The following is an 18,676-nucleotide window of genomic DNA, read 5'->3' on the forward strand; positions in this document are numbered from 1 at the left end:
TTTCAGAACAGTGAATATCTGAACAAAGCCATGTTAGAGACTGCTATAAAAAGCTCTATGGCCGACGTTGCTAGGAATAAACGTGACAGTGTCAGCCAAGACAATATTGCAAGTGATATAATATATGAGAGTGATAAAAACAAAAAGATTTTAAACAATGAATTATCTAGTCCGTGTTTCAATGAAAAGTTAACTGAAAGTGAAAAGTTACTGGTGAAAAATGAAAATATCAATGAGCTAGAAAAATCAGAAAATAAACAAACTCTAGAATTATCCCAGAGCTTCCAAACTGAAAGGTATGGTAAATGTATGGAGTAGAGCAGCTTCTCTATAACTTGGGGTCTGTGTGTGTACGTCAAAATATATTTTATGAGATTGTTAAAGTTAGGTTCATTTTTAGGGTTTTTTGAGGCCCAGAGAGGTAAGGGGGGGGGGGGGGTGGTGTAGGCAGGGAAATAAACTCCAAACTAAGTTAAGAAATTCTGCTCTGAATATCAAATGGTTCATTTTTAGGGTTTTTTGAGGCCCCGTGGGGCTAGGGATGGTGGCAGGGGTGACTTCTGAACTAAAAGTTAGTTTATACTCATAAAAGCTTGAGTCCAAAAAACTGCTCTGAATATCAAATGGTTTATGAGATAGTTAAGGTTTGGTTCTTTTTAGGGTGTTTGAGGCCTCTGGAGGGCTAGGAAGGGAGATAGTTAAGGTTTGGTTCTTTTTAGGGTGTTTGAGGCCTCTGGAGGGCTAGGAAGGGAGTGGCAGAGGGATTAATTTTAATCTAAAAGTTAGTTTATAGATTACCCATAAAAGTACTTTTACCTGGAATCTATAAATGCAACTTTTTTAGAGAGTATTCTAATTGTTGTAATCTATAATACAAAGTAGCTTGATGTCTGTCTGTCCGTCCCTTAAGATCTCGGTAACCACTATACCGATTGTATTCTACTCTTTAGGGAATTTACCTACTGGTCCTGTGGTGGTGTTAGGCTATTTACTTGGGGGGTGGGACACACCCCCCCCCCCCCAAAAAAAAAAAATCCCAATAATTTTTTTGTTGTTGCAGATGATACCAACTATTTTGTGTTGCACCACATGTACTACATTTTATATTACCTCTTGGGAAAAAGCCCCTAGAGGATAAGGGCGAAGCCGCTAGTGTAGTAAATAGTATCGTTCTAATCCTGTTTTTAAGCCTTAAAACTCAAACCTTTACGGAAAGTTACAAAAGCTACTATTCTCATTGTTGAGGGATTTTCATTTTTTTCTAGGGTTGATTTATCTAGGGAGGGTGGAAATACACTCTCCCAAAATAGTTATAAACCTTGCCTGGATGAGAACCATATCGGCTCAGCGGTTAGCAAGATCCTTCAGCACAAACAGAGGGACATCCTGTTACTTTATTAAGGTGGATTCATTATCCAATGCATATCACTAAAAAAATCATTCTCACTCTACTTCAACAAAATCGAAATGAAAAACGGTACTCATACCTTATACCTAGAAATTGAAAAATTATATTAAAATCTTACTGCTATTTCATTTGTTCATTTTTAGGGATCCTGAACATGTGATGGATTCTCTTGAAGCTTATAAAGACTGCAGCAACAACGAAAATATAGATCAAAGTCGTACAGAGGTAAAAATGACATATCTTTTGAATTTTATTCATTATTAGGGCTGTATTTAAGTTTATTGTTCTTTTTCATAAAAAACTAGTGGCTACAAAGATATGTTAAGATCAGCTGTTTAACAAAAAGTTTTTTTTCGCTGCTAGATGGTGTTAGTTATTTTTTAGCTACCCTCCCCCGAAATAGTTATAAACCTTCCCAGGAACTATGAGCAGCTACCCTGTAAAGGAGAACCATATCATACATACAGACATCCTGTTACTTTATTATAAGAATATTGTTATTTTGTTAAAGACATAATTTTAATGTAATGTAAACGTTTATTAAACTAGTTTTTACTTTTCTTAATAGGTACTTGCTTACATGTTGTAGACTGGAGCACCGAAACCCCCCCCCCCGCTTAGCTTTGACAAAAATCAAAAATAAGGGGGGGGTAGTTTTTTAATGTCTGGAAAACGGCAAGGAGGAAAAAAGCTCAGCAAGGCAAAGACTTAACCCCCCCCCCCCCCTTAATTTTGAAGAAAATCAAAAATAAGGGGGGGGTAGTTTTTTCACTGTGCAACACGCCAGAAAGTTGAGTGAGGTAAATCAAGAAAATCCAGTATACCAGAGGGGAAACCTTATTACAGGGATATTCATGTTTTGGGGCATAATTTCCTTATTTATTGACTGATTTTAGTAAAAGGTTTTAATTTTGCGCAAATTAAAATTATAACTATACCGAAGGATCTCGCTAACCCATAAAACCGATGTTGTTCTCCTTTACAGGATAGCTTCTCATAAGTCCTGGGAATGTTTATAACTATTTAGGGGGAGGAAATAAAAACATTTTAAGTTCCACAAACTCTAGAGGCCTAGTCGCTAGTATATCATTAAAAAAAAGTCATAAACCGTCAGACGGATGCGTGGACAGTGGACACACCCTAGCTACAAATTACTGCGCAACAAAAATATTTTAGATCTAAATTTTGTATTAAAATATTTTTCTCTTTGTTTTAGAAAACTAGTACTAGTATATCAAATGAAGATATTAGGCAACAAAACTGTGATAACAAAGTCTTATTAGATCAAGGTAAGAATTTACAAAGGCCTAAGCTTTTTAAAAATTGGCTTAACATTTGCTGCTAATAATTCTCGTTTATAAACCTATCTTCGGCATGTAAGTGAAAAAAAATATGCCCTAACAATGTTTATATTACTACTTGGATCTTAATCTTACACCAGATTTTCATACTCCTAAAGAAAGTAAAAACTCGTAGTGTGCTATAATAACGATTTACTCTTCCATCCCTTTTACCCCATCCCCTCCCTTCCTACTGGACGATAGAACTGACCAATAAAAGACAGCGGAAATAGCAACCTTACTTGACGACATTTTTCCTCTGTCATAATCTCTTCCACGTATATTCCATTACTCTAAATGATCTACATAGTATTTTATTTATTAGGGCATACTAATGTGCAATCAATGATGCAAGAAAAATTATGCAACAGCCAAGAAAATCCGCCAATATGCGGGAATAGTGTGAATGACAAACAAACACCCTCAAGCTCCAACTGTGTTATTAATGCTCCAAAGAAAAATGACAATTGCCAAGCAGTCAGTTCTGGGAGGAAAAGTCTTAGCGCTTCGTGCAGCAGAGACTATTTTACAGTGTTCGAAGACGATATTCCAGTAAAGAAAGACGACTTGCACAAGAAGGAAAACGACATTTTGCAAGGAATATCATGTCCGGCGAAGAAAGAATCATCTTTTGAAGATTTTCTCGACCCTGAGTGCTGTTTGTTGTCGAGTAGTAGTGGCAGCGAGAGTAGCAGCGATTCAAGTTTCATTGAGAATTGTAAGAGGTAAACGATTTTTTTTACTGAAAATTACTCCCACAACATTATTTTCCTTGTTTATTGACTTATTTCAAAAGGGAAGGGAGTATTTTTTTAAACAACAAAGTAACATTACCTAAATAATAATGGTATACCTGGACTTCACTAGGACCTTGCAGTTATTTAATGAAGTTTAAATGGAACTGTTGAGAAAATATGTTGATTACCATATCTGCCACTAAAAACCGCCATCTTGTGGTGATATTAGTCTAAACTTTACAATGGGACATGTTGTTTTCGACGAATTTACTGGTTTTTCATTAAACCAAATGCCATTTTTGGCTTAGTTCTTCTGTTTTGTTTTAAAATTGCACCTAATTGAGAAAGATTTCGATAAAGTATTTCTAGTTTTTAATTTGCTGCTCTAGCATGAATAAATGATTTTGGTTGGACTTATTCATTTAGAGTAGCTGTTCTATTAAAAACTTATGAATATATAGGTTTGTTTTGATATAATATTGTTAGCTCCGAGTAAATGCGCAATATCTGAAGAGGTATATGTATTATAGTTGTACAATATATATTCTAAGCCTACTTATTGCTATTTTTTTACTCTATTATTTGCGTTCTTTATTTGGCGTTTTTACTTTTTAGCTATTGATATATGTATAATAGATTTATATTTCCACAAAAAATGGGAAAATTTACAAGATAATGAATAATTCAAAATCTTTCATAGGACACCCTGTAGTACTGTGTAAAAGAAGGAAAGATTTAGCTTCCAACACAATAAAGATTATATTTTGTAACTAGCAATAACATAAATTAGTATTGAATTATTAATTTCAATACAATAATGCTTCTGTCTGCTGTTAGGTAGCGAAGCTACTTTATAATTAGATTGTGATATGTCAGTTTGTCTCAAAAATCAAATATTGGATTTAAGTGTAAGATTCTTGTTTTTTTTTGCGGAAGTTACTAAAGTATTTCCCTCCAGAATTGAATTTTCGGTGATTTTTTTTATCATTGATCTTATTCTTGAAAATATGGGGGGGGGGGTTTATAGACGGTTGGACATTTTATATTATAGAGTAGTTTCGCTACTCTAGAAAATGTTCTACAAATTCTTTTTTCATCTGAAGTGTGAGCTTGTAGTTTACTGCGCCTTTTGTGGGAATAATTTTCCTGTCTTGTTATAAAATTGTGCTTTTAAGATAAAGGTACCTATATTTTATACTCTTGGCCCGGTAGGGGTATTTAACATGAAGAAAAACTACTTTGCCTTAAACCTTCAGATTTATTGTAAATTATCAATATAAAGGCAAAATTTACTTCGTGATGCTGTAATGATTATTAACCAAGAAAGAATGAGTTTTTGAATAAATTAAAAATTAAAATGTCATATGCAGTGATTTGTTGACAGTACCAGCCAATCATCAAAAGATTTATATATCATAAACCTCTGTTATGATATAAAGGGGGGGGGGCGAAAGTGACACTTTTTGAAACCAAAACTAAGAGTCAACAAAGGAACTCAACTAAAAAAATGGTTACAGGTCTGAGATTTTGCATGGCAGTTGCTTTATAGGGGTACAATATGGAACTGTGAAGAAACGGCGGCGCAACCGCCGAAAACCGCCGTTTCCCGCCGTAATTTTTGTTGCCTTTTCTCGGCGGTTTTCGGCGGTTGCGCCGCCGTTTCTTCACAGTTCCATATTGTACCCCGATAAAGCAACTGCCATGCAAAATGTCAGACCTGTAACTCTTTTTTTAGTTGAGTTCCTTTGACTTTTAGTTTTGGTTTCAAAAAGTGTCACTTTCGCCCCCCCCCCCCCCCCCTTTAAGTTTACACTTATTAAGTTTGCATAAAATTCATTTTCATAGGTCATCCAATAAGTTTTTACTTGTTTTGCAGTGTTTATTATGAAAGCGAATCTTCAAAGAGATTGCTATTTATTGCCTAATGTATGTTTGATAAAACACCTGCTTTAAGAATGACAGGAGAATTATATATAAACATATAAGAGTGATTATTGGTTGTCTATGGAAACAACAAAGTAAGAATCTTAACCCTTCAAGATACAATTATTTTATATTTTTATTGGATAGAAGGGCAATTGTATGAGTGATATATACCTAAGATCATCCAATCAGACGCTATTTAAGCAACACCTCATTCTACAGGTTTCAGGCCATTTTAACTTTGAAATACAAAAGCATTATTTAGACAAAATATATTAAAACCCTATATGAGATTATAGTCTGCAATCATAAGATGTATTTAAAACCAATCAGTAAGAAATAAAACAAAATAAACAACTACAACATAACATTTAATATTAATTTTATTAACATAAAATTCACATATAAATAAATCTTCATAGACAAACAGCAACAAACTGAAATATATATAAAAAAATTAATAATCATTATTGAGATAAAACTAAATGAAGCTGTATTCTAACATGAGTTGCTTGTGCCATCGCCCCTATCCTCTAGGGATTTCATCCTCACACATTGGAATGCATATCTACTCAAAGTCCACAATTAAAAAAAAAATATTATAATTGAATATCCTTATTTTTTGGGATGGGGTGTCTTAACTATCAATAAAACAGCTAAATAAGAGGCAATTTCTGATTCGCAGGTTTTGGAATTTTTTGAAAAAAGTGATTTTTCCCCACAAATTTTTAATTTTAAAAATCCTGCCAGTTTTTTTCTTGTCTCAAATTGGCTAGGATTTACCTACAAGGATGTTAAGGTGTCTAAAGATGTAGAATTACATGCCTGACAATAAACTCGAAGTGATATGGAATCTAACTTTAATATTTCAACACATTTTATGCAACAGGAGTTTTGAAAAATACAAAATCTTGAATATGTACTTTAAATATTGGAGATAAAACCCATATCCTGTAGAGTTTTTGTTAGGGCATGCAAGGAGCTTTCTATAGACACCTTAAACATCTTTCTAGCTCAATCCTAGCCGATTTGACATAAAAAATCCAAACGATAACTGAATGCCATAGTTTTCATTTACAAAAACCCTGAGGTCGCTAGGACTTACCATTTTTTCTCAATTTTAGGTTTAACACGGCCAATTTGGAAATTTTTTTTCTTAAAATTTTTGGTCTATTTTTGAGGGCAAAAAAATCTTAGAAGGAGTGATCTGACAAAAATTTGCTGAAGTAGGTAACAAATAAAAGTATAGGCAATAAACTACAACTTTGCTTTGCTGAAGATCGCAAACGTTTAGAACATCGTTAAAAAACGGTTTTTAAAAAGTTGGTAGGGGTGACCGGAATTGACCCGCCCCTACCGCAATTACCCCACGCTACCCTAATTGAAAAATTATCTGCTAAATACCATATTTTACCTATATTGTTAAAACATTGCAAAAAAATATATGTTTTGAATAATGATGAATGTATTGGATAACAATATAACCCACTTAAGCCTACCCATATATATATATTTTTATAAAGGTGTTCCATTACTTCCGCTAAATGTATAACACCATACTAGCAATTTTTGTTGCTAAAAATCTCTTTATTGAAATGAATATCTTATCCTAATTGCCATATTTTTGCGAATATTAAAGAATTTGCACTTATGTGATTTAACGCAAACTATGGCACACCACTTATAGATATAGAAGAGGTATCAATATATTGATAATTTGATAGTCCAGTAATCATATTTCAATTTGTATTACCTCATACACAATTCTTCTGTATATAGCAGGAAGGAAGTGGACAATGGGCTGTTTATTGCACTAGTCCCCAAAGTTTTTCATTACGTTTTCTTATTCGTTGGCTAATCAACTTTGGGGACTTTTAATGAATTTTTATTGGTTGAGTATCCAAACGTTTCAACTAATACTTGTATTCTACTTCATTGGGGATGTACATCTATTTATCGGCCATTGTCTTATCCCTGTAGATCCCTGGTATGTAGGCTAAAAAATACCAACGGACGAAAAACTATTTTATTGATGAAACAAAGAAGGTATTAAACAAAGTCGTGGCTTGCACAGAGTTTTGCCAGGAGGTTGCGTGAAGCGCACCCGAAAATTTTGATATCCCTCTTTAGCTATAATCGAGCTTTAGGGGGTGTTATTTTAGTGTCAGGGGAGTGGATAGATACCCCTTCCTAAAGTCCACCCCTACATAGTAAACATAGTCTATAGTCAATCGTGATTTTTTTAACCATGACACATTTGGCAAAAAAAAACATGAAGACTTTCACAATCTTTGGTTGCAATATTCAATTAATTTGCAAGTATCATTAGGTCATTGGGTACGCTTTTTATTCATAAAAACTTCCCTCTTAGTAACTTTTTATTTTTTTCAGTTTTAGTCGCAATCTGAGTGAAAGTTCTGACGATTCACTTGTCCAGTTCAACCACCAGTCTCCAGAAAACTCAGGTAACTATCAGGGAGTACGGGGACATTTGGCTGTTTATTAAAATAGTCCCCAAAGTTTCATAATAACGTTTTCTTAATCGTTGTCTTAACAACTTTGGGGACTTTATAGAATTTGATTAATTCATTTATGTTGAGTGTCAAAGCATTACATCTACTAATTTTAATCTACAGAATGGGTAATTTTGTGTATTATTTTTGGGGATGTACATCAATTTATTGGCCACGGTCTCATCCTTTTATATCCCTGAAGAGAAGGGAACCTGCTACTGTGCCGTAACATATAGTGCACCTTTGTCTGAAAGGAAATAGGTTTGATTCTCGGCTCAACACCACGTCCTAATTAGAGACATTTAGAAGATTCCCTTTGCTGCTGTGTCATGTGCAATGCATGAAAAAGTTTCCTAATAACACGGGTGTTTGGACAGAAAAGGGGACCTCATAGTTATTCCTGGTTGTTAGACCTGGCATTTAAAAGTTTCACGGATAGCAGCCTCGCGTGTAGGAGGTAACATTTAGATGTTTGTATCACAACCCAATTCCAAAATCGATCCAACCTATTGGATACACACACACCCCTCTTAAGATATGGACAATAAGATATATAAGTTATCCGGTATTTTAAAGTTAGGGGGAGATTTGAAATCTGCATCAAATTTTGAGGATTTTTTATAAAATTCGTTTTTTCTATAATTCTTTATTTAAAAGCGGAAATGCAATTTAAGTTAATTAATTTTGGCATCTGTGATTGGTGGATTTAAAAAATCTGCGCTCTGATTGGATGGCGTACATCATTCAACCAATTAGAGCGCAGATAGTTTAAAATCCACTTATTCTATTGGTCAAAATTAATTAACCTAAAATGCATTTCCGCTTTTAGATAAAGAATTATACAAATAACGAATTTTATAAAAAAAAATCCTTAAAATTTGATGCAGATTTCAAATCTCCCCCTAACATTAAAATTCCGGAAAACTTATATATCTTAATGGACAAAAAGAATACCTATTCAATTTATGAAATCCACTATAAAATCCCAATTATACATATAACGATTTCATTTTGTATAAATATTTGATTTCTTTAATTATTTTTTATTTCCCACGAGAATGCAAGCTTCGCATTTTATTCAAAAATATAACCTTGTTATAACATAAACATTTTGTAAAGTCAATATAAAAGAAAATAATTTCACACAAATTTATTGGAAATATCATTAGATATGTCTTTGTCAGAGAGAAAGTAATGAATTTCATATTAAAGTTTAGTTTATGTAATAGTTATAAATTAAATTCAAACTTCAACGTTGTTTTCTACATTTATAAAGTTCTTTTCTAAGATGTTTATTGAATTTTCGCATACTTAGAAATCGTAAATAGTGTCCCCCCCCCCTCCCCCACCTCCATGGATTTAATTTAGTGTGGTGGTTGGGGGGGTGCACAAAACCAGTACAGGGGATCATATAATGTTTCTGGGTAACCTAAATTCAATTTTCAAACCCGTGGCCACCTACGAAACAATATTTTAGTCTCGTCTTTGTCAAAATATGGAAAAAAAATTACATTTACTTGTTTGCTCTGTTTTAATTCCTGTGATGTACTTAATGTATTATTATGTAAAATTCACATTTATGTAACCTTAAAAATATTCCTATTATAGAGAAAAAAAATAAGTTATAAAAAAATTTCATAACGGTATTAGATCAGAGGTAGATTTAAAAAAAAAATTATCTAGTTTTTTTCTGGTGGTTGGTCCCTGGAGAAGGCTATATCCATAGTTAAATAGTTTTATAGGAAAACAACTGAGGTTGATTCTTTAAAAAAATTGCCCTACTAATCCTTAGTGGGGCAAAATTGTTTTCGTGAAAAATCCTCCAAAACCACATAAAAAATCTACAAAAATTAAATTAAATCTTATGTTAATAACCCTTCTATGATTTTGTTTAATTTTTGTAGATTTTTAATGTGATTTTGGTGGATTTTTCACGAAAACAATTTTGCCCCACTAAGGATTAGTGGGGCAATTTTTTTTAAGAAACCACCTCAGTTGTTTTCCTATAAAACTATTTAACTATGGATATAGCAGGGACAAACCACCAGAAAAAAAACTAGATTATTGATTTTAATATATGTCTGAACTTCATATACAAAATCTGTTTTTTCAACGGATTTATTACCTATAATTAATTTCTTTAATATAATAAAATGTGAATTATAACTACTATACCTACATATAATATTCTGTTATTCAAAATTATTCCAATTTCTAAAAATAGACTAGAACCAGGGATCTAAAGGGATAAGACAAAAGTCGATAAAATTTATGTACATCTCCAATCATAAAACACACTAGATACCTCTTCTGTAGATTACATTCAGTGGTTGATACCTTTGGACACTCAACTTTATGAACTTACCAATAACAGTCCAAAAGTCACAAAGCCAAAGAAAAAGAAAATGTTATTAAAAGACTTTGGAGACTAATGTAATAAAAAGCCCCATGTCCTCTCCCTTCCTCCCTGACCTAGAACAGTTTTATTTTTAGCACATGTATACAAGGGGGGGGGGGGTAGTTATGGCACATTTGCGTAAACCTGGTATATAGGCCTTATCTTTGGACTCAGAGGATAGGTTATAAAAGATAAAATTTTCCCAAGTTTTAAGATCTTTTGGATAGGCCTCCAGGTGGTCTCTGTACAGGTAAAAATGAAAAAAAAAATATTTATGTAAGAGTTAGAGGTCTGCTTATGAAACAAAATATGCGTGTTTTTTCTTCAAATATGTGAATAACATTCAAAAAGATGCATATTTGGTTTTATAAGTTGATCTCTAGGTTGAGCTCCGGAACTTGGAGGCCTAACCAAAAAAATCTTAAAACTTGGGAAAATTCATCATATAAGAATGATTTTATCTTTTATAACCTATCCTCTCAGTCCAAAGATAAAGCCTATACACCAGGTTTACGCAAATGTGTCAAAACTCCCCCCCCCCCCTTTATTCAGCCTTTCTGTTTATTGAAATAATATTGACTTTCTGTATTGATGTTTTTAACACAAAGCATTGATGGTTGGCTGTCATATTTTTATTGTATTAAAAATGCATGGAAAGTTGCATTTTAATTTTGTTGAAAAATAATTTCATTTTGCAGATTTTTCTTGAATTAAATATTCTCTCGATACCCTTTTGGATAACTTACACTTTTTTTTGTGTATCCCCTTCAAATATCTTAAACAGGGGCGTCCAAGCTTTTTATTATGGGGGGGGTAAAAAAATTTTAAGGGGGGGTAATTCTTTTTTTTTTGGGGGGGGGGGTAAAAATGCTTGGGGGGGGGGGGGGAATTACCCCCCTGAAATCTGTTGGCAGGGGTAAAATTTGTTTACCCCCCCCCCCAAAAAAAAATTTACCCCCGGGGTAAAATTTTTGGAGGGGGTAATTTAAATTTTATTAACAATTTAGTATTAAAAATGCGCGCGAAGCGCGCAAAAATTTTTTTGTTAGAGATTTTTTTATTTAGGGGGGGGTATTTACCCCCCCAAAATTGTTTGGGGGGGTAAATACCCCCTCCTAATTGGTTGGGGGTGCCTACGGCACCCCCAGGGTAGGGGTAAATTTTAAATGAGGGGGTAAAATGAAAAAAATTTTCAAATTCGTTTGGGGGGGGTAATCGCCTTATTACCCCCCCCCCTTGGACGTCTATGATCTTAAACACCTGTTCTTGACAAAAAAATTCTTTTTTGAAAATTGTTGAAATATTGTTCAACCGTCAAGATATCTGACAGACGGACATCCTATTACTTGAATGTATAGGAATCTAAATATTTTGTTTTCTTTCAGTTGGTGTGCCAAAGTTAGTTCGCTTAGATTCCACCGAGGTGGCCCAACCTGTCTCTGATGATTCCTCGGATGATCAGAGTGAAGAAGAGGTAAGTCATAATTAACATTGAGATGATATATCAAGAATGATTATGTCCAATTAGGATACTTTTTAATTTTCATCAATTTTTTTTCTTGTTATCCAAACTTTAATTCATATTGTTCCATAAACAAATGTATAAGTTTAGATGTCCCAAGTGGTTGGGACCCTTTTCGTCTGCTAGCAGATTACTTTCTGTTCTTTTTTTAAGCGACTTGGCTGAGTTTATGTTGCCGACGCTATTGGCTGATATTTGACGATCCAATTAAAAGTCGACACAGGGTCCTCACTCTGTGGGTATAGTTATAAATAGATCGTGCCCCACTATTCTTGAACTTAAATGTTCCATATGTTTCTCTTTGCCTTAGCAATTTATCAATATCTCCACAATTTCACTCACATTTGTTATGGGTTGACATTCTACTTATGACGCAACTTTTATATGAAAAGAAATATTAATGCCGTTTAAAATTGACTTAGCATTATATTCTATAAGCAGTATAATTTTAAACATGCTACTACTGTTTCTATGTCAAGTTCTTGATATTAATAGTAAGACTAGGGGGATGCCTTGTCTCATTACCAAACATTCACACAAAAGCCGTTTGCCGCTTAATTAACTTAATTAGTATGCACTTTACTCGCAAGATTCGGTTCAGAGATACACCAAAAGAAGTCCTAATGGTCTCTCCCGTCCTCGAAAATTTACCAGGTTTTGGAAGGACGGGGACAATTGGCTGTTAATTACAATAGTCCGCAAAGTTTACATTAAAGTTATCTAATTGTTATTGGCTTAATAACTTTGGGAACTTTTACTGAATTTTGATTGGTTGGTTCATTAAGTTGAGTGTCCTAACGTTTCAACCACTAATTGTAATATCCAGATGAGGTAATTTTGTTTTATCATATTCGGGAATGTACATAAGTTTATCGGCCAATGTCTTATCTCTTAGATCCCTGTCTTGTTAGGTTTTGTATCAATTCTCTATTATATTCAGGATGATAGTGATTGGGATGAGGTGGATGATGGGGACCAAGCTGATTGGGCTGGAGCCGGACTACTGGTAATATATTATTTTTAACCTCTGGCATAATCCCGCAATTGCAGCAAAACACGTGGCCCATACGCGCGTAGTTGGGGATGCGATAGGCTTGCTTCTCAGTCAAAATTAGGTTTATAATTGGTGCAACTCATTATTAAGCAGAGGAACTTCCAGTCAATGATCGTGCAATCAAAGTGTTGTTTGTCTTCAATAGATAGGATGTTAGTGCCTTAGGACCTACTTTAAAAGGGTGACCCTACGTTGTTTTCAACCGTCCCCAGATGTAATAATATGGTATAGAGGCTCTGACAATAATTCTCATATAAACTGAAATATTTAAGGAAAGGGGCAGGGAAAATATAAATCCTACTGATACCAAGAGTTTACTTGATTTACTAATCGTCAGCTTAAAAAATTGTAGGGTTAATATTGAATTTTAATTAGGTTGTACAAAGTAACAGTGTTTAGGAATTAAAACTACATAAGGACGAAAGGGGGTTATTTTGTTTATTCTAAAGGTACGGAGGGGGGGGGGGGAGTGGGGTTACATTAATTTAGCATCCATCACCTCTTAACTTTAAATAAGGTCCATAGAAAATTAAAAACAGACAATACACAAATAATAGGTACTCTTTTTATCAACAATAACAAAAATAAATTAAGACGCATTTTCTGAGCTAATGTTAAACTTGGAATGTCAATTTAATTGATTTAATTTGTAATTAGGTTTCAAAATTAATTATGCAGTACTATTCAAGTAGTAAATTTAATTAATTTATTATTTTCCTTCTGTCTATGCATTAATGTTTACTATTAATATTTGATACCTATTTATTTTTAAAATATTTTGTTGAAATCATATAGCTAATAAAGAATATTAAATAATTAAGGTTCCTTTCTATAAAAAAAATATTAAAAGAGCATTACTTTTTGTGTTTTATTCAATTACACTAAAATATATTGCCGATAGTTTTATATGTTTCAAATTTAGGTAATGATTTCCTTTTTATCTTTAGGATTTCTTTCCAACTGGCTTATGCATATCCAATCTACGTCCAACCACAACTCAATGCATTACTGTCCAGTGCCTGCCAATGGCCGTCCAGATGCCAGCAGCCTGTCTGTTGCCTGGTGGCCCTAGACCCTTCATGCCTCCACCTCCTCCAGGCATTGCCAGGATAAACAGCATTTGTGTTGCTGCACCGCCATGCCATCAGATGTCGTCTTCTAGCTGTGATTATGTATTTGGCGGGAGATCTGATTCTGGCGCCAAAAACGTGGATGAAAGCACGGTTGATCTAGCAAAAGTAAACAACAAATGGCGTTCAGTTCCAGAAGTTAAAAGGTAATTTTATATGAAATAAGTTTTCATATACCAAATTAATTAGAAGAAATTTACTATTTCAAATTGATGATTTACGATAGCAAAGCGATTCACCATGGAGGGTATTTCTTATATCTTGTTTAGAGGGCTGTTACAGTTGAATATCCCCTTGCGCACGCCACTGAATTAGACTTTATTCTTCATGAAACTCAATTTTGACGTAAGCTACTTCATTTTCATTTTCCTATTAGCTTCAATCAGGTTTTAAGATTGAAGTCACAAGTATCCAAAATTTAACTATTTTATAATGTTATTATATATTTCTACTCTTTAAAAAATAATTTCTAACTAACTAAATAACATAATTGAGTTAAACTAAGTAGAACAAATATTCAATAACTGTTGTTGTTTTAAATACCTATTAAAAAACAGTTTCTAATAATTTTGTTTTTTGAACTAAATAAGTAATAATTTTTTTCTTCTCTTGAATATTTACTTGCGGGAACGCCCCTAGAGGCCTCTGGGGGCGTTTGATGTCGGGGGATGGAAGTCGACCATGTCAAATTTTCTAGGCGTTGTTTGATTCCTCTTTGGATGGTGGTGTTACCCAAAAAGCTACGTTGTAAAGGAGAACTTATCATTTCTAATATCGGTTGGTTAGCGAGATCCTTCGGTACAGATAGGTCACACAGACTGACTTCTTGTTACTTTTGTGCCAGGATTTCATTATTTGTAACAACAAATCAAAGTGGAAAAGGTCAATTTGTGAAATATGTCATTGTCCAATACCCAGACAGTCTAAAGTAGCATGAATCATCAAAATTTTATTGCAAATAAGTTGTGCAAAATGTACTCAAAATTATAGTTAAAATACTGATGTGTCTAAGCCAGTTTAGTAATCTAAAATTTGCAGAGGGCTTAATTTTTAGTTATCTAACGTTTTATAACTTTAAATATTGAAATTTTCAACAATTCAATAATTTAAGGAAAGATAAGATAGAAATGATTTCATCTAGAAAACAGACACTTTAAATAATAAAAAAATTATGTTCTTGATTTCAAATTAATCCTTTTTACAGTATTTTTCTGAGGGGCGCGGTGAAGCCGCTATTCATTTTGTAAACGTAGCAAGATGTCTGTGTGTATTTTAAGTTCTTGCTCTCCGTTGGACCGACATGGTTCTCCTTTTTTTATAGGTCCAGGGATGGTTAAAACTATTTTGGGGGACAGCACCTACAAGTGAAATCGCCACTGGAAAAAAAACCTTTCAAATATTTATTTATTTTATTCTTTAATACTATACCTAGTCGATTCAACAACAGCTATTTTGTTATTTACTGATCTAAATGTTTTAGGAAAAGTGATCCAGTGGTCCAGTTTAGCTGCAGCCCAGTCACAGTTCACCTGGAGCCGGAACATCTGGCAGAGGAGCTTAAACAGGTATACGATTGGTCATAACCAAGAACTGTTTGACTTTATAAGAGCATTTGACTAAAAGTCCACACCCAACTTAACATAAAATACTTGAAATAGAATTGTCCCCTTCAATTGAACTCGCGACTACACTGTAACGCAACGCGTAACGCGTTCGGTAGTTTGTCGGGAGGTGATAGGTTCGAATCTCGGCCCAATACCCCTTGACAACTAAAGGACAGCTATATCGGTTCAGAAGTCATCGGGAACATTTAGAATAGACATTATTTTACCTTTATATTACAACTAGCGGCTATGCCCCTATAGGCCTTTAGTGACACGTAAAGTTGTTTCTTTTCAACCTATTTTAAAATCAGCTATTTACCAAAAAATATTTTTTCGCCGATAAATGGTGTTAGTTATGTGTTTAGCTAATTGCAAAAAGTGGCCGCAGGGGGGCGTTTTTTTTTATTTACTATATTTTTGTCTATTTCTCTGGGAAGGGTGGTGGTACCCTTCTTCAAAATAGTTATAAACCTTCCCGGGACCTACGAGAATATACCCTTTTAAGAAGAACCCGATGTAATAATTTTATTTTCAGGCGAGAATAAGTGATTTTCCAAGTCGCCAGGCAGACAAAGAAAGAAGGGAAAGATTGTTGGCACCCATTCTTACTAAAGAACACAGAGACAAAGTTTATCAAAGATTACAGACAACTAGCACCAAGTCTTGTTGCAGTGATAATAACACAAGCGGATAGTTATTTCAATTTAGTAACTAATTAACATTTTTTTAAAATGTGAGATTTTTAGAAAGAAAGTTTTTTTTTACACATGTTCAATTGCTTTACAATACCAGATAACTGGGGTTGGATATTGATTTTGCGTTTTTACTTTCAATTTTTCAAATGCTTTTCCAGTATGGCTTAGAAACTGAATAAAATCCGCTGGATTAGAACTGGTTCTCAGCCATACTAAAAAATCATGTATAGCATCGTATTACAGACATTTTTACACGAATCCTTGAATAAAAATTATATAATTGATACCAGTTTTGTTAGCCCGGGCCTTTGGCTCTTGGGGTTAACACAAATGGTTTTAATCTTAAAATTTTTCATTTTAAAACCCGCGGAAAACTGTCTATAAAACAATGCGATAAATAAGTATTCCCCCACCCCTCTATCTCATTCCTCAATTTAATTTGTAAAAATTCCTTGTTTTGAATTATAATATACACCCCTGGTTAAACAAAAAAAATCAAGTTGTATTTGTAATACTTAAGTAAAAGTCCTTTTGACTCAAAATTTGTTTATTCTTAATGATACAAAAAAACTAAATGTTATTTTTATAATGCAAAGTTCTAGTTTCAATTTTTGTGATTTGCTATTCATTCAGAGCTATACAATATCAACTCATATATATATATATATTGTAAATCAATTATTATGTACATTTAGATTATTAAACAATTTAGCTTTTCTATTTTTATTGCAATATTGATTATTTATTCATCACATTTATAAATATAAATATATTTTAGTCAAATCAATTTATATGAGACAAATTGTGCCTTAATGTTAAAAAAAAAAACATAAGAATTCAGAATATAATTTATTTATTACAGTTAGAAATGCTTAGCAGCCGCTAATTAGCCGCCTATTTACTGTAGGTACTGGTTACCATATCAGAAATTAATCGTTGTTGCCCTGCGGCTGTTTTCACGCGGCTGCCGAGCCTTGTCTAAAATATTACATATTTTTTTTCTACCTACCTACTCATTTTTGAATATTTTTATATAACTTACTTTTAGAGCAACATTTCATAAGTTTTTGTTAAATTATTCCAAAGAAAACTCATTTAAGTTAGATAATGTAAACAAGATTTTTTCATTAAAACTATTTGTATTTGTAAACATTGTTTTTTCTAAAGAAAATGTGAAAGTTATTTTTACTCATAGGTTTTAGTTTCATAGGGCAATTCGCCCTTGTACTTGAATTTATTAAAATTATATTTCTATTCTGAAATAAAATTATATTTTATTGATATTTGAAATGAATAAAAATTCTTATGTACCATCCAGATTATTTTAAATTTAGGAGCAAAGGTACTCTACAAGAATATATTGGTCTTTGCATAGCGCGAATATTTATCTCTTTTTATCAGTAAGAAAATAGCCGAAAATATGGAACAGAACAAAAAAGAATTTCTCTAAGAATATTATTTTACAATTTTGAAAATTTTTAAATGCCAATATACACAAGATTTTATTAAGGTTGTAAGATTAGGGTTCTTAGATTGTGTATTACACAAATATCACAATAGAGTTTTTATTTATGGAATGATATTTTTTGGAGAAATTTTTTTTAAACCTTTATTGATACTTGCCTGCTATATTCAAAACTAACACAGCGAGTAGCGGCATTTCATGCGCTAGTACCCAAACTCAGTCACAAACTGCAAAATTCTTGCACATTCCCCAGGGGTGTATATTCTGCACAAGATTTATTTTTTTTCCCCTGCTACAAAATTTTTTATTTTTTTTCCCCCCTAGATTTTTCTTAAAAAGTAGGGGGGAAAATATAAAAATATTTAAAGAACTCTATATTTTATTTATTTTATCCCTCCTACCACACATTTTTTTATTTTTTTTAACCAAGGAGGGGGGCGAAATGGAAAAAATGTTTTCATTTTCTTAATTTTTACATTTTTTTTCCCTCCAACCACTTATTTTTTATTTTTTTTCCCCCCCCCCTGAGCCGGGGATCCCATGCAGAATATACACCCCTGACATTCCCTTAAAGCCAGTACCCAAAGTCTGAGACTCCTAAAAATTGAATATTCGATCCATTGTCCCCTCCCTAGGATGTACAATGTACATCAATTTATCGACCATTGTCTTATCCCTTTATGTCTCTGGAGAAAGCCTTTACTTAAGATTAGAGGGTGATTTTGAGAAAAATTTTCTTTTGATAACCTTAAAAGGACTCTCCACAGAAAAATCAACTTTGGATTTTTGAAAATCTAACCTGAAACTATTATTCTCTGTTCAATTTTAGGCATTTTTTTGTTTTTGTGGCATCGCGATCGAAGCCCTTTGAAAATTTTGTCCGCCGC

General features: G+C 33.2%; 1 protein-coding gene across 1 annotated transcript in view; it reads left to right on the forward strand.

Moving 5' to 3' along the window:
• The window catches only part of LOC145334556 (uncharacterized), a 31,574-nt gene extending 13,937 nt beyond the window's left edge, over positions 1–17,637 (forward strand). The window contains exons 9-18 of the mRNA XM_080180031.1: positions 7–296; positions 1,552–1,633; positions 2,625–2,697; positions 3,074–3,473; positions 7,800–7,873; positions 11,705–11,793; positions 12,782–12,847; positions 13,843–14,171; positions 15,506–15,590; positions 16,165–17,637. Coding sequence (XP_080036157.1) covers positions 7–296; positions 1,552–1,633; positions 2,625–2,697; positions 3,074–3,473; positions 7,800–7,873; positions 11,705–11,793; positions 12,782–12,847; positions 13,843–14,171; positions 15,506–15,590; positions 16,165–16,323 — 1,647 coding nt within the window. The 3' untranslated portion in view covers positions 16,324–17,637. The remainder of the gene's footprint in view (positions 1–6; positions 297–1,551; positions 1,634–2,624; positions 2,698–3,073; positions 3,474–7,799; positions 7,874–11,704; positions 11,794–12,781; positions 12,848–13,842; positions 14,172–15,505; positions 15,591–16,164) is intronic.
• The last annotated feature ends 1,039 nt before the right edge of the window (positions 17,638–18,676 follow it).

The sequence above is a fragment of the Acartia tonsa genome, chromosome 12 (assembly GCF_053477335.1).
Source record: "Acartia tonsa isolate MP-2025a chromosome 12, ASM5347733v1, whole genome shotgun sequence".
NCBI lineage: Eukaryota > Metazoa > Arthropoda > Copepoda > Calanoida > Acartiidae > Acartia > Acartia tonsa.